Source organism: Callospermophilus lateralis, chromosome 8 (genome assembly GCF_048772815.1).
Source record: "Callospermophilus lateralis isolate mCalLat2 chromosome 8, mCalLat2.hap1, whole genome shotgun sequence".
In the NCBI taxonomy this organism is placed as follows: domain Eukaryota; kingdom Metazoa; phylum Chordata; class Mammalia; order Rodentia; family Sciuridae; genus Callospermophilus; species Callospermophilus lateralis.
Window position 1 is genome coordinate 64,152,577 of NC_135312.1, and position 17,138 is coordinate 64,169,714.

Sequence of the window (17,138 nt, forward strand, 5' to 3'; positions counted from 1 at the left end):
CCTAGAACAGAGCCTGGGAAACTGACCAGCGCTGTACTGTCCTCCTTCCTTACTGAGTTTTCAGCTGTTCAACTCTTGCCAGTCTTGCCCATGCAACTTTACTTTTAAGGAATTGGGATAAAATAACTTCCAGCTCACCCTTCTCTACAACTGTAAACAGACAATAAGTTTTGTGTCACCTTCTGAGATGACTGTCCGCCACCCCAGGCCCTATGCTAACCACCCTGGGGAGATTTAGCAGTGAAGAGTGAGCTCAGGAAAAGGCGCTCCTGCTTCTACTAATCAGCTGAGTACAGTGCACGCAGATGAGTAACCTGGAAAGAAGCTTGTATGGAGAGGAATTGTTTTATAAATGCGCACAAACACAACCCAAAATCAAAATGTAAAACAAAACATGAAAACACCAAACCAGGTTGTTTCTTGGATTTTCATTATCCTCTAGTCTCCAACAAAAAGGGATTGGGATAAGAGGGAAGAAAGAGTGTTATGGGAAGCTAAGAGATGTGTTAAGAAGAGTAAAGGTATCACTCTTACTAAATTGTAACCTGGAAGTTCTGTGTTCGGGGTGGAAATGCTAGTTCACTGAGGTGAACTTGACTGCAGAGTGTTTGACCCTGGATCCTAAAAGTTATACCATAAGTTTTTTCTTTTGGACCTGTTCCTCCTAAGGGGATCCCCACCTGCCCATTCCTGGAGAGGGAGCGTGGTATCTGCTAGCTGTGACAGAAGAGGACTTCAGTCCTCACATTTAAGTAAATGGACACCTACTTCATCATGTTTTCAGTGAGCTCCCCCATCCCCCCCCCCCCCCCTCAGGCTTGGGCTCCTCAGATCCAGAGGCCTGTGTTCAGCATTACTCCAGAGTATTCTTCCCATCCTCCATCCAGCTGCAGCCAGGTGTCAACTTTCTATCCTTAAGGGGAAGGGCAAAAAGCGAGGCCCCTCCTCCCCACAAAGGGGAAAAGAGACACAGAAAACTGCTGAATGGCTAAGCAAACACTATTTCCCAGGAAGAAACAAGGAACTTAAATACTCCAAGTCAAACATTGTGCCAATTACTTATCATATTATCAAATTTTCACAATAATTCTATGAGGCAGGCTCTAGAAAATCTATTCTATAGATAAAGAAGCAAAGTCTTGGAGTGGCCAAGCTGCCCATAAAAACCGAGTTTCCTTGTTTTACACAGTTGGGAGTCAAGACAAGGTGTTCTGCCTGTCAATCTTTTAACCACTAACTAGACCACCTGTGAAATTAGCAATGGCCTAACAGTGTGGGCTCACCAAGGGCAAGTCTAGGCCTTTGACAATGGTGAGATGATGGACTGGTCAAGATGTGGTCATCTCTGGAAGCTCCTATGGCCTAGATGACCTAGGACTGTCCTTGTAGCTGTTCATCTTGTGATCAGACTGAGGCAAAAGCAATAAACCTGCAACAGGTGCATTTCCACAGGTGAGGAGGAAATAAACAAACAAACCATTTAAAACTGTTAAAGCAGCACCACAATTTGCAGTTTCATTTTGGAGAGACATCTTTTTATTAGGGCTCTGGGTCGCTGCAGTAGTCTCCGAGGGCTCACTTATCTAACATTTAAATTTTTAAAAGAAATAAGTAACACATATTCTTCTCCTTTGAGGTCTTTTCCGTCTGATTTTTTTAAATTTATTTTTTAAAAACAAAATCTTCCTAACAGTTTTTAAAGGACCACAAAACCTGATCCACGAGCTTATTATTTATTTATTTATTTTTTGTATACTGCACAGAAAATTCAAACAGCCCTCCAGGGGCACTTGTCTCTGTCCCCTCCAGCTAGCGGGGTGCTGCAGGTGGGTAGTTTCTTTTCCAAAATTTTCCATAATACTTGTGCTTGGTTGGCGTTCAGCCAACACGTGCTGAATGAATGAAGTAAAAATGCGAAAGCTGTCTGCAACTGGCTGGAGCGGGTGGGGGAGGGTGTTCTCAAGACCAAATGTAAAGTTGTTTCACCGCAGAAGAGAGGAGAGTGGCTGGCCCGACTGGCGGGTGTGTCGGGAGGCCCGGAGAGGGGACAGGACCAGGAGGCTGGCGCTTACCCCAGGAAGGTGAGGAACCGCGGGTCGGTGGCCAGGTTGGCGTCGATGGTGAAGGACAGGAACGCGGGACTCACCAGGTGCAGTGGCCGCTCAGTGGAGAAGTCCAGCTCCACGATGTCCTTGGCCTGCCAGGGTCCCGCCAGGGCGCCCTGGGAGAGAGGACCGAGCGGCCCCAGGAGCAGCAGGAGCAGCCCCTGCTCGGAGCGCAGCAGCATCTCGGGCTCACCTGGGTGCTCCACCCGCCAGCGGCTGCGCAGCGAGAGTCGACAGCTCGCACACTTCCTCCCGCCTGGCCACCGCACCCTTTTCTTCTTTTCTCCACCGTCTCACGCCCTCACCCCTCCCACTGCGCCCTACATCCCTCCCACTCCTCCCCTGCATCCCTCCCACTGCTCCCTCTTCTCTCCGCCCTGCCTTCCCCGGTCACTCCCATTTCCTTGCAGGCTCTCCCCTCGGTGGCGGTCACGTCCACTTACGAAATCACCCACACTCGTCCTGAAGGGTGCGCAGATGGCTAGGATCCAAGCGCCTAGATGGCTAGGAGGGAGCGCCCGGGAAGGAGTGCTGAGCATCTGGAGCTGAGCTCCCTTAGGGACAATATTCTGCGCCCTGTGGGGGAAATAGGGTCGTTTCCCTCTCCCAGGTCCCATCCAGATGGCGCTACTTCTTCTGAAAGAACCTTCAGTTGAGCATTTGTCATTTTCCCTCCCATTTGGTTTAAACACTGGCATGTCATTTGAGCTTGCCAAATAGGATTAACCCTGTGTTCTCGGGCCAGGAAGCTATTTCTCAGGTATCTTACTTTTTGCTTGAAAAACCTGACCAAGTTTGCTTTGGCTAAATTGTACCCAGAAAGAGATCAACTCTCAACAATTCTTTATCAACTTAGGTAAATAGTATTTAGTGAAGTCTTACAGATCCACTAAATACTACTATTACTAATAATAGTAATTATGATTATTTATTATTAGTAGTATAATTATAATTACTTATTATTATTATTGGCTCAGAGATCTGAAACGGAGGAAAAAAGCTCCCATATAATTGTGATGAACTGACTACCCCTTGGATTTGGAGACTTTGCCAAATTTCCCCTCTATGCATATATCTTTCGATTTTATCCAAACTTTCTTTAGTTTTCCTTTGATGTTTATGTTGATATATAATTATAGCAAGCAACAAGCACTTAGTGCTTACTATATGCCTGATTGTGAGAGAAGTGCTTTACCTGTGTTACCTCTCATTCTCACAACCTTGCTAAAAGCACATTTTTTTTTCTCGTTTTACACATGAGGCCTCAAGCTCTGAGACAGCAACTTGTCCAAGTGTCAGAGCTGAGATGTGAATGTAGTTACACACCTGGATGACAGCAGCCTATCTGCTGAAATGTAATTTCCTCAAGGAAGCTCTCCCCGAGTCTTCAGGCAACTGGAGTCCCCCCGTAATACTTTCTCATAGCATACTGAGCTTTTGAGAACCTGCCAATTTGTTAGTACTGTGATTTTGCTCAGCATTGACCTCATCTATTGGGTTATAAACTCCTTGAAGGCAAAGTTAAGGTTTGTCTTGTCTACTGTGCTAGCCACAGCCCCTGCATGGCACCCTGCTTGGCACTTTGTAAGCATCCAATAAATATCTGTTGAGAAAACCCTTAGCAATAAAAAAAAAAAAAATGGGTTGTTTTGTAGGGTATATCAGATTTACATCAACCTATTTCTTAAGCAACTTTAGAGTTATGCATAGCTAATTTTGCAATCTGAATCAGGTTCATATTCTATAATGACAGTGTACATATGAAAAAATTCATATATAATCACCAAGCTGTTCAGGGGGTACAATTCTATGACAGCAGATGTGGAGCTGGAAAAGCAGACTAGGCTCTTTTTTCTACCTTTGTCATGACATTGATCCTACATTCCACTCAACATCCCTGACTCTTGTTGTCATGGGGCACAAATCTTACCAATTTCTTTGGAATATTTGGGTTATTTGAAAAGTGGATCATTGCAAATTTTCTACGTTTTCAGTATTCACTCATGACATTCTGAGATGTGGGTCAGTGTAATCCACATGCAAGTTACTGATTTCGTAACTGAGAAAACATAAATGAGGAAGCAAAGAGAAGTAACGTGCTCACATGATGATTCATTGGGTGAGATCAGAAGTTTCTGGTTCTTAACTCTGCTAGGTTAGTTGGTTTGATCCACTACACTGGGTAAGAAGTTTATATAGGCAGATAGGAGGTAAGAATATATGGGAATATTAGTAGAGAATTGTAATTTCAAAGATATTTTATAATAAGACAACTGTTATGGTTTAGATATTTGGTATCCTCTAAAAACTCATGTGTGAGACAATGCAAGAAAATTTGGAGAAGTTGTAATTGGGTTATAGCCTTAACCTAATCAGTGAATTAATCCCTCATGGGATTAACTGAATGGTAACTAGAAGCAGGTGGGATATGGCTCCAGGAAATGGTTCATTGAGAGTGTGGCTTTAGGGTACATATTTTGTATCTAGAGAGTAGGGTTGTTAGACCGGGACACAAAGAAAAGACCACTGACTCCAATTAAAATCAAATTAAAGCAAGCTTATTATTTTGACCGGCCAGGCTGCCTCTCCCACCAAAAACCGCAGGAACAAGACAGCACTGCATCTTTCTTGCAGCCCAGCTTTATAGCCCAGAAAGTTACACAAAGGGAGGTTACAGATAACAAAACTCTGACGAGCATAACATGAAGGCTAGTTTACATTTTTGCTGGCCCTGACATCAGAATTTATGAAGGTCATTAGAGCCTCAGAGAGGGTCGTTATCTGGTCAGGGAAGACCAAGATTTGTGGGGCGTCACTAAAGTTTCAGAGAGGGCTGCTATCTGGTCAGAGAGCCAGGCATGGGTGAGTTCAAGGCACGGGCAGGCATTCTAAGCAGGTTCAGAATTTGCAGTAATTTATAGTAAAACCGAAATTATCTTTTCATGGCTTTAGGGCTAGATGGCTCCCAATTTTAAGAGAAAATCAGGCTGGGTCTATCAGGGTCTCTCTCTGCTTCTTGACCATCATGTGAGCTGCTTCCCTAAGCCGCACTCTCCTGCCATGATGTTCTGCCTCACCTTAAGCCCCAAGGAATGGAGCTGGCCTTCTATGGACTAAGACTCTGAAACCATGAGCCCTCAAATAAACTTTTTCTCCTCTACAATTGTTCTGGTCAGATCTTTTAGTCACAGCAGCGAGAAAACTGACTAAAACAACACCTTACATTTAATTTTTTTATTTATATATGACAGTGGAATGCATTACAATTCTTATTACACATATAGGACACAATTTTTCATATCTCTGATTGTATATAAATTATATTCACACCAATTTGTTTCTTCATACATGTACTTTGGATAATAATGTCCATCATATTCCACCATCATTTCTAACCCCACGCCCACTCCCTCCCCTCCCACCACTCTGCCCTATCTAGAGTTTGTCTATTCCTCCCATGCTCCCCCTCCCTACCCCATTATGAATCAGCCTCTTTATATCAGAGAAAACATTCAGCATTTGGTTTTTTGGGGATTGGCTAACTTCACTTAGCATTATCTTCTCCAACTTCATCTATTTACCTGCAAATGCCATGATTTTATTCTCTTTTATTGCTGAGTAATATTCCATTGTGTATATATGCCACATTTTTTTTTATCCATTCAGCTATTGAAGGGCACCCAGGTTGGTTCCACAGTTCAGCTATTGTGGATTGTGCTGCTTTAAAAATTGATGTGGCTGTGTCCCTGTAGAATGATGTAAAAGTTCTACCAGAAAACTTCTAGAACTAGTAAGTGAATTCAGCAAACTAGTAGGATATAAGACCAACACCCATAAATCAAATGCATTTCTGTATATCAGTGACAAATCCTCAGAAAGGGAAACGAGGAAAACTACCCCATTTATAATAGCCTCAAAAACAATAAAATATTTGGGAATCAACTTAATGAAAAAGGTGAAAGATCTTACAATGAAAATTACAGAACCCTAAAGAAAGAAATCAAAAAAGACCTTAGAAGATGGAAAGATCTACCTTGCTCTTGGATAGGCAGAATTAATATTATCAAAATGACCACACTACCAAAAGCACTATACAGATTTAATGTAATTCTGATCAAAATCCCAATGACATTCCTCATAGAAATATAAAAAGCAGTCATGAAATTCATCTGGAAAATAAGAGACCCAGAATAGCTAAAGCAATCCTTAGCAGGAAGAGTAGAACAGGTAGCATCACTATACCATAACTTAAATTATACTACAGAGCAATAGTAACAAAGGCAGCATGGTATTGGCACCAAAACAGACTGGTAGACCAATGGTACAGAATAGAGAACACAGAGACTAATCCACAAAATTACAATTATCTTATATTAGACAAAATCACTGAAAACATGCATTGGAGAAAAGATAACCTCTTCATCAAATGGTGCTAGGAAAATTGGAAACCCATATGCAACAAAAATGAAATTAAACCCCTATCTCTCACCATGCACAAAACTCAAAATGGATCAAGGACTTAGGAGTAAAACCAGACACCCTGTGTCTAATAGAAGAAAAAGTAGGCCCTAATCTCCATCATGTGGGATTAGGCCCCAATTTCCTTAATAAGACTCCTTTGGTGCAAGAATTAAAATCAAGACTCAATAAATGGGATGGATTCAAACACCTTACATTTTGGTGACAAGTTACAGGTTACATGTAGTCTAGCTAAAGCCCTTTAACACTTGCTACAATACCTTTATTTAATTTATGTATTATTATGTGGTGCTGAGGATCAAACCTAGTGCCTCACATGTGGTAGGCAAGTGCTCTACCACTGAGCTACAACCCCAGCCCTTGACATTCACTTTAATCCTGGGCAAGGTGTAGGGGCTTGGAACAATTTTCAACATCCAAGGGCTTCACTTTCCTCATCTATAAAGTGGAAATAATTATATATATTTCATGCTGGGCACTGTGGCACATGCCTATAATCCCAGGGGCTCTGGAGGCTGAGTCAGGAGGGTTGAAAGTTCAAAGCCAGCCTCAGCAATTTAGCAAGGCTTTAAGCAACTAAGTGAGACCCTGTCAAAATAAAATATGAAAAGGGCTGTGGATGTGGTTCAGTGGTTAAGCCCTCCTGGGTTCAATCCTTGATATGGAGAAAAAAAATTTAAAAAGGAAGACTTTGAAATATGTATTATTACTATATTATTATTATTATTAAACAGGGATTGAACCCAGGGGTGCTTAACCACTGAGCAACATCCCCAGCCCTTTTTAATTTTACTTTGAGACAGAGTCTAAGTTGCTTAAAGCCTTACTAAATTGCTGAGGCTGGCTTTGAGCTTGTGATTCTCCTGTCTCAGCCTCCAGAGCCACTGGTATTATGGGTATGTGCCACCAAGCCAGGCGCTCAAAATCTTTTATTAATAATTAGTTGAGGGGCTGGGGTTTTGGCTCAGAGGTAGAGCGCTCACTTAGCATGTGTGAGATATGGGTTTCATTCTTCAGCACCACATAAAAATAAAATAAAGGTATTTTGTCCACCTATAACTAAAAAATAAATATTAAAAAGAATTAGTTGACTTACATGTACATGTAAAACACCTAGCTTCAGATGCAATATGAAATATAAATTCAGCAGATAAGAGAATTTAAAAAAATATTATCACAATTTATTCTTCAAAATAAATTTGTCAACTAAATTTAGACCCAGCTTTCTGATTCTAAGTCCAGCTTTTCCTCTGCAGCACCCAGATTTGGAGACCTACAAATTAGGTGATGATGACAACTTAGAAATAAAAATCTTCAAATAAACTAGGACAATGTATATGAATCACTTAATAATTATAATATGGTAATGTAACAGAGACTTAGACTCTTCACATTATTTTAATTTTTTTTTTCAGTACTGGGGATTGAACCCAGGGTCATTTTATAATTGAGTTACATCCCCAGCCCTTTTTACTTTTTATTTTGAGGCAGGGTCTTGCTAAGTTGATGAGGGGATCACAAAGTTGCTGAGGCTGGCCTTGAACTTGTGAACCTCCTGCTCAGCCTCCTGAGTTGCTGGGATTACAGGTATGTGCCAATGCCTCTTCATTATTGTCTGTAAATGTCTGGTGGGTGGCTACAAGTAGGTTTAAAAACTCAATATCTCAACTTTAATTTTGCATCTTTCTCCTTTGCTCTGACTCACTTTGGATTCCAGGAACAAGGTCTGACATCTTCTGATAAGTAGAAACTACCCCCTAGACAGTGACTTTCTTATGCTGACAAGGCCCACCCGACCAATCCTGAGATAATGATAAAGCAGACTACACTTTGTCCAGGTCATCTGCTATGGAATCTGTGAAAAGCCTCCAGTTATGCAAATCCCCCAACCCTTCCCCTCATTCCCCTTTTTATAAAATCTCAAAGTCATTGAGGGCCCTCTAAGGCAGGGGTCCCCTTGTCTTCTGGATGTAGCTACGTGGATGAAACTTCTTTTCATGTTTTTCCTTATTACCTTCTCTGTTTGTTTTTTGGGGCAAGTAGCTGGACCTGATTTGTTGGATTCCCAGAGTCAGGCCTCCCTCTGTCCTAGGACTCTAGTACCTATCCTTTCTATGTGGACTTTGGATTGATTTCCAGTAGTTTCATTAGGGTTTTGATTTGGGGATTTGCCTGGTATGAATATAAACACTTATAAGACAATAAATTGATTTCAGAGTGTTTTTAGAAAATATCAATCTTTTCAATTGTTTGTCTAGAAAATTAAGATTTTCCTAATGTAGAAATCTCTTCAGGGGCAAAACTTGTTTAGGCATTTGTGATTACTTCCAAGCTCTGTAAATAGTTACATACTATGTTGTTCAAAGTTATTGGTTTATGACTTACTAAAGCTAACTTTAAGTTTTAATTATTTGCTGATCAAACTATCCTCTAAAACAAACTAAAAGAAAATCTTTGCTAGATGCTGAAAGAAAGTAATTTAACATCTATTGAGTCCATCCTGTTCTTCAAAGTGTTTTCACATATTCATTTCTTTATCAATTCATTCAAATATTTATTCAGTGACTACCATGTACTAAGCACTGAGCTAAGCAACAGTAAGCACAAGCAGGAATGGTTCCTGTGCTCTGGAAGGCTCAGACTTCCCCTTCTACTAGGGAAATAGAAAGTATTTTTAAAAAATCACACAGAAGCAAAATTGCAAGTGCAGTAGGTTCTCCAAAGATGGCGGTGCTTTACATATGTGTGATGGAGGATTTGCATCTGGGTGAGGGAAAGGGTTCCTGAGGGGTAATACTTGAGTTGAAACCTGAAAGGTGAGTAGACAACTAGTCCAAGATGGGGGAACTCTTTCAAGTCTTAGGAGAGGGTATGACTGAGAGAAGGCTGAGGCAGCTGGATTGGAGAGAGCAAGGGGTTGGTTGGGGACACAGGGACAAACACTGCAGAAACTTACAGTAGCCCTGGTGCAATGGGAAGCCATTGAAAGGGCTTCAAGCCTAGGGTAGGGGATGCTATATAATTAGCTTAGTATGTTTAAAAGGCAAACTATAGGGCTAGAGGTATAACAGTGATTGAGTGCTTGCCTAGCACATGTAAAGCCCTGGGTTCTACCTATAGCACTGCAAAAAAAAAAAAAAAAAAAAAAAGCAAAAAGCAAAAAAAAAAAAAAAAAAAAAAAGATAAACTGTAAATGTTTCCTCTTTGGGGTTGATGACTATTTATAGTACATGGATGTGCATTTTTCTATAGATACAGACAGAATTTCCAGTTTGTAATATGTGTATATGTATGAGTATATATATGTATATATAATGTATGAGTATCACTATAAATATGTATACCATACTATGCCGTATGAAATATGTATTTCTGTATCTGTAGCCAGCTGGGCACTGGCACTGTGAACCAGAAGATGTCAGGAAAAGCAGGAATTGTTCTTAGAATCATAAGAAAAAATGTGCTCCAGTGGCCACACATGATAACCAGGTAGATAATTTATGGAGTTTGGGAGGTTACTCAAAAGTCCCCTGAGAAAAGCTGGCTGCCTAAATTTGGTCATATGTCTCTGAAATGATAAAGGCCCTTGGAGACCCAACTAATTATACTCATTCCAAAAGTATAATAAAGTAAAGTAGTACATTAATTATTGTTACCTTCAGCAATTAACAGTAAACTGTAAACAGTATAAACTATATAAACACAAACAGTTAAAACAGTCCAAACATGGGACGGAGAATGAAGAAGTCCAGCAAATGCTTTGGAAATAAGGAAGTGGTGGGATGGGAGAAAGTTTATGTTCTGGTAAAATAAGGAAACAAGAAAATAGTTTTGGGCTGGGGATATAACTCAGTTGGTAGAGTGCTTGCCTAGAATGCATAAGGCTCTGAGTTCAATCCCCAGCACCACCAGAAGAAAATAGTTTATTATGAGCCCAATATGAGTGACCTTGCCCAGGAACATGGATTCAAGTTACCCTGAATATGTTTTACCCTTGAAAAAATTACATGAACTCTTATAGTCGCAGCAGAGGAGAAAGCCATAAAGCAATACGTTTACCAGTGACATTGGTGGGAGCAGCTATAGCCAGGTACATCCCTTTTGAAGGCTTCAGATGTTAAAGCTTTCTTAGCTTTAGGGTCGATGCAGCCTAGAGGTCTGCAAAGCTGTGTGATACCTTCTAAGAAACTTATCTTTTAGTTACAAGAATGTTAGGTCAGATAAAAAAGATAGGCCAAGATAAACTTGGCTCTAGACATGTAATATTCTGTCTCTCTACAATTGCAGTGTTCTAGTCAGGCACGGCCCAGCAGTCTGTAGTCTGTAGGAATTTTTTTTTTGCGGGGGAGGGACATGCTGGGGATTGAACTCAGGGGCACTTGACCACTGAGCCACATCCCCAGCCCTATTTTGTATTTTATTTAGAGACAGGGTCTCACTGAGTTGTTTAGCACCTCACTTTTGCTGAGGCTGGCTTTGAACTCCCCATCCTCCTGCCTCACTCAGCCTCTAAAGCTGCTGGGATTACAGGCATCCGCCACCGTGCTGGGCAGCCCGTAGGATTTTAATACAGATGTTGCTTCTTCAGGGAACTTTGTCATGTAGCCTATCCTAATATTAGATGTAGGCTAGACGCAGTCTAGAGTGTTCTTGATTTGTGGCCAACTGTCAGTGTTATGGTTTGGATCTGGAATATCTCCTAGGACTCCTGTGTGGAAGGCTGAGTCCCCAGGTGCTATTGAGGTGGCAGTGCTATTGAGGTGGTAGAAACTTCTGGAGATGGGGGTCTAAGTGAAGGAAGTTGGGCCACTGGGACATGACGTTGAAGGGTGTGTTTGGACCCTGGCCCATCCTTTCTCTCACCCTGTCTCTCTCTTTGCTTCCTGGTCACCATTAGGTGAGCAGTTTGCTGCTTCCCACCATGGCATTCTGCCTTGCCATGGGCCCAAAGCAACAGGACCAAGGGCCATGGACTGAAACCTCTGAAATCTTGGGCCAAAATAAATCTTTCCTCCTTTCAAGTTGTTTATCACAGGTATGCTGTTATAACATCAGGAAGCTAACTAATACAGTCAGGTTTGGGCTCTTTCAAGAAATAAGTGCTTTGGCTGGGACTGAGTGGTATATGCATGCTAGCATGTGTGAGGCCCTGAGTTCAATTCCCAGAATTACAAAAAAGAAAAGGGAAGAAAGTAAAGTGTCCTTAAGGTGGGACACAATTATTTCCTTCTTTGTTGGCTCCAAATAAGGAGTTAATAATGGAGATTGCCTGTGTAGGAAACAGTCCTTACTGACTTAGTACTGGTGACTGAGGCCTTGTAATAGCTGTTGTTTACACCCAGATTTTTGCCAAAGCGCATGTGAGAGCATTCAACAAGCTGGGTTTGTAATTGCTTCTACGACATTTATTGAATAGTTGCTTCAGTCATTGCTGTGGTTTGAATGCATACCCCCCAAAAGCATATGTTGAAATTTAATTGCCTTTGTTAACAGTACAACTAGGTGATTAATATCATTATTGGGGGAGTGTTCAATATCATGGGAATGGATTCCTTGTAAAAGGATAAGTTCAACCTTCTCTTGCTTTCTCTCTTGCCCTCTCCTTCCGCCTCCCACCATGGGAAGACACAATAGCAAGGCCTTCTCCACATACTGGCCCCTCGATCCTTGCTTGCAAAACTGTGAGAAATAAATTTCTTTTCAGTATAAATTACCCATTGACAATTAATCTCTGATAGCATTATAAAACAGACTATGATTGGTCTGATTGGGCAATTATTTGAGTTTTCTACTAAATTTTGTCATTATTTTATAAAATTCATAGAAAATGGAAAATACTATTGATAGGAAACATCATTTGCTTACTTCATTTGCAACCGGGTGGGATATCATTAGGTGTATGGATACAGACAAGTTTTTTCCTGAAATTGATATACATTAGACAGTAGCTTAATAAATACCTGAGACAAATCAACTTAAAAAGAGGAAAGACTTATTTTGGCTCACATTTTTGGAGGATTAAGTCCATGATTGATTTATTCTGTTGCTTTGGGCCTATGGTGACACAGTGCCTCATGGTGGGAGCACATAAGGGTAGAGGCCTGTTCACCTCATGGCCTAGTGTGAAAAAGAAAGTGGAAGAGATCAGCTCCCACAATCTTCTTCTAAAATGTCACACCTCTTAAAATTTCCACCACCTCAACAGCATGGACTGGCAATCAAGCCTTGAACACATGGGCCTTTGGAGAACTTTTCATAGTTAAACTATAACAATTCATAAACAGTTATGTGTTTGTGGGGTAGAATGTGATACTTCAGTACATGCATACATTGTGTAAAGTTCGAAAAAGGGTAAGCCTATCTGAGATCAGATTTGTCTGTCTGAGATAAGTCTGTAGAAGGTTGAACTTATCCTTTTACAAGGAATTATATTATAAATCTTCAGTCTGATGCTCTTCAGATTTAAGCAAGTCAAATCTGCATTTATTTCTGAAGAAAAGCTCACATTAAAGAACCAACAAATAAACTTTATTAAAAAAAACATTTACGAGGCAATCAGGGAAACATGGATGGGATATTGAATGATATTAAGCAAATTAGTGTTAATGTTTTTAAGGGTTGATGTTGGCATTATGACTATTCTTCAAGGATCCTTATTTTTTTTAGAGATACCTGTTGAAGGGTTTATAGGTAAACTGATATGATGTTTAGAATTTCATTCAAAATAATCTAAGAGGAAGAATGAAGGTAGATAGGGATAAATGAAACAAGATTGACCATGAGCAGATAATTATTGAGGCTGAGTAATTGATATAGCTGTGGCAGACTTTGTTTTCTAAATGTAATAATATTTGTTTTCAACCAACAAGTGTTCTATAATTTTCGGTCCTTCCACAGAAGGGTGGGGACCTGCCAGGCCTGGTGGTACACACCTGGAATTTTAGCAACTTGGGAGGCTGAGGCAGGAGGATCACCAATTTGAGACCAGCCTTAGTAATTTAGTAAGACCCTGTCTCAAAATAAAGTAGGGGTCGAGGTGCTGGGGATGTATCAGTGGTAAAGGGCCCCTGGGTTCAATCAGTAACAGCAACAACAACAAAGTTGGGGGTGTCTATGTCCCTTCCTGTTGGATATTAGTCAGGCTTATACTGCATTAATCAACACATTACCACAGAATGACACAATGTGACCTCTGAGGCCAGGTCATAAAAAAAAGCCCACCTGATTCTCCAGGTACTTCCCTCAGGATGGCCCCTCTGGAAACCCAGCTGCCAGAGACTGAAGCCCCCTTGCTGAGTCAAAGGTATGTGGCATTTATCTATCGTCTACTTATTTTCTTTTGCTTTTTATTTTAAAGCAAGTTCTTTTATATGTGTTAATAGAATAATCTTAAAATTTGTATCATGGGCTATTTTTTCATAAGTTTATTATAAAAATTGCAAACATATGGAAAAATGGAAAGAATTATACAATAGACACTCATGTAACCACCACCTCAATTCTATAATGAGCATTTTGCTGTGATTGTTTTATTATACGTTTACCAACCACCCCTCTATCCATTTATTAATCTGTCTTATTTTTTTTAATCAAGATACAACTCTCATATCATAAATCTACACTTTAAAAATGTACAAAATGTGCATTTCTCTGATTGAAAAATGATACTGAACATTTTTCTAGTGCTTACCTGCCATTTTTTTAACTTATTCACAAGGTTGAGCTATCATCACTACTATCTAAGATTAAAACATCTTCATTGCCCTAAAAAGAAAATCTTCATCCATTAATTAGTCACTTCCCACTGTCATCTACTTTCAATCTCTGTGGATTTGACTATTCTGGACATTTCATACAAAAGAAATAGACTATGTGGCCTTTTGTGCCTGATTTCTTTTACTTAGCACAATGTTTGCAAGATTCATCTGTATGGTAGCATGAATCAGTACTTTATTCCTTTTTTATGGCTGAATACTATTCTTTTATATGGACAAAACACTTGTATTTGTCCATTAATAAGTTGATGAACATTTGTGCTCTTTCTATTATGTCTTATATTCGTGTGAATACTTATATACAAGCTTTTATGTAGACATGTTTTCCAATTTAGAGTTATATATCCAGGAGTGGAATTTTTGAGTCATATGATAACTCTATGTTTAACATTTTGAGAAAATGCCAAACTGTTTTCTACAGTGACTTTGCCATATTACATTTTTTTCACCAACAATATATGAGGGTTCCAATTTCTCCACATCTTCAACAATACTTGTTATTGTGTGTCTTCTTTTTTTTTCAGGTTGGGGATGGAACCCAGGGGCTCACACACAGTAGGCAAGTAATCTACCATTAAGCTACACACCCAGTCTTTTAAATTTCTTTTTTTTTAAATTTTGAGACAGGGTATCACTAAATAGCCCAGACTGGCCTCAGATTTGTGATTCTCCTACCTTAGCCTCTTAGTAACTGGGATTACAGATATATGCCACCATCCCAGTCTGTGTCTTTTTGATTATAGTCATTGTAAAGGAGGAAAAACTTCTTCCTACCCTTTCAGGCTCTGGGTCTGTGCCTAAGAATGAAACTGACATAAAATAGATCAATAGGAAAAACATACAAGTTCACCCAATACTTTAACATGTACATGGGCGCCTTCAGAAGAGAGATGAAGACCCAAAGAACCAACAGGCCTTAAAGCGTATGTGCCCTTTTACATAAAGAATGACACGTTTGTGGGGATGGGACAAGGCAAAGGGCTGGACGCCCCAGTCTAGCAATGAGAATGTTCTCCTCTCCCTGGTGCAGATAGGGTACACTTCTAGTGGGAAATTTTGTGACCTGCTTTTGGGTAGAAAGGGGCAGGCAGAGAGCCCTTCCTGCATCTGCTGCTTCCCAAGTGCCTGTAGCTCAAAATATTCAATTTTCACAAGTGAAATATTTGGGAGATGGTATGTTCTGAACCTCTTCACTCTCCTAATTGGTGAGAAGGGACATCCCATATGGTTTTGATGTGCATTTCTCTGATGACAAATGATACTGAACATTTTTCTAGTGCTTACTGGCCATTTGCATACCTTTCGCAGAGAAATGTCTATTTAAATCCTTTGCTCATTATTTTATTTTTTGATACATTTCAATACAAACTGCAGACATTAGTGTACTTTACTCTTTTTTTTATAATTTTAATTGTTGGTTGTTCAAAACATTACATAGTTCTTGACATATCATATTTCACATTTTGATTCAAGTGGGTTATGAACTCCCATTTTTACCCCATATACAGATTGCAGAATCACATCGGTTACACATCCACTGATTTACATATTGCCATACTAGTGTCTGTTGTATTCTGCTGCCTTTCCTATCCTCTACTACTCCCCCTCCTCTTCTCTCTATCCCCCCTCCCCTCCCATCTTCTCTCTCTACCCCATCTACTACAATAAATTTCTCCCCCTGTTTTTTTTCCCTTTCCCCTCACTTCCTCTTGTATGTAATTTTGTATACTCCTGAGGATCTCCTTCCATTTCCATGCAATTTCCCTTCTCTCTCCCTTTCCCTCCCCCTCTCATCTCTGTTTAATGTTAATCTTCTTCTCATGCTCTTCCTCCCTACTCTGTTCTTAGTTACTCTCCTTATATCAAAGAAGACATTTGGCATTTGTTTTTGAGGGATTGGCTAGCTTCACTTAGCATAATCTGCTCTAATGCCATCCATTTCCCTGCAAATTCTATGATTTTGTCATTTTTTAATGCAGAGTAATACTCCATTGTGTATAAATGCCACATTTTTTTTATCCATTCGTCTTTTGAAGGGCATCTAGGTTGGTTCCACAGTCTTGCTATTGTGAATTGTGCTGCTATGAACATCGATGTAGCAGTGTCCCTGTAGTATGCTCTTTTTAGGTCTTTAGGGAATAGACCGAGAAGGGGAATAGCTGGGTCAAATGGTGGTTCCATTCCCAGCTTTCCAAGAAATCTCCATACTGCTTTCCAAATTGGCCGCACCAATTTTCAGTCCCACCAGCAATGTACAAGTGTACCCTTTCCCCCACATCCTCGCCAGCACTTGTTGTTTGACTTCCTAATGGCTGCTAATCTTACTGGAGTGAGATGATATCTTAGGGTGGTTTTGATTTGCATTTCTCTGACTGCTAGAGATTGCCGCAGTCTCTGGCTGGGCACAAATCACAAGCCACCACACAGCTTGTAGATTCAAACAGCAATTCTTTATTCCCGAACTCACACCGGCCGTCTACAAACACGTTCTGGGGAAATCCACGTTCTCTGCCCAAATCCACCACTCCTGGGCTTCTGTCTCCCAAATATACTGTCTGACCCTAAGAACTCAAGAGGAACTCAGGCAGCAGGATACGCCCTATTCTAAACAGGGAATACCCTAATTTCGTATTATGCTAAACCGGGAACACCCTAAACACGGATCCGCCCTGGTCCTTGAGCAAGGTCACCTTACATGCAATGTAGCTGCAAAATGTCCTATTTCCACGAATCCTTCCACTAAAGAAACATGGGGGTACGCTGGCAAGGAAATTGTCAT

At 40.5% G+C, this 17,138-nt stretch overlaps 1 protein-coding gene across 3 annotated transcripts in view; it reads right to left on the reverse strand.

Moving 5' to 3' along the window:
• Window positions 1-2,296, reverse strand: part of Hpse (heparanase) — a 34,301-nt gene extending 32,005 nt beyond the window's left edge. For 2 of the 3 annotated variants that reach the window (XM_076864490.2, XM_076864491.2), the window contains exon 1: window positions 2,073-2,287. In XM_076864490.2, the coding sequence (XP_076720605.1) occupies window positions 2,073-2,287 (215 nt within the window). Of the gene's footprint in view, window positions 1-2,072 lie in introns of all 3 variants that reach the window. The other variant, XM_076864492.2, reaches the window with a different exon arrangement.
• Window positions 2,297-17,138: the final 14,842 nt, after the last annotated feature.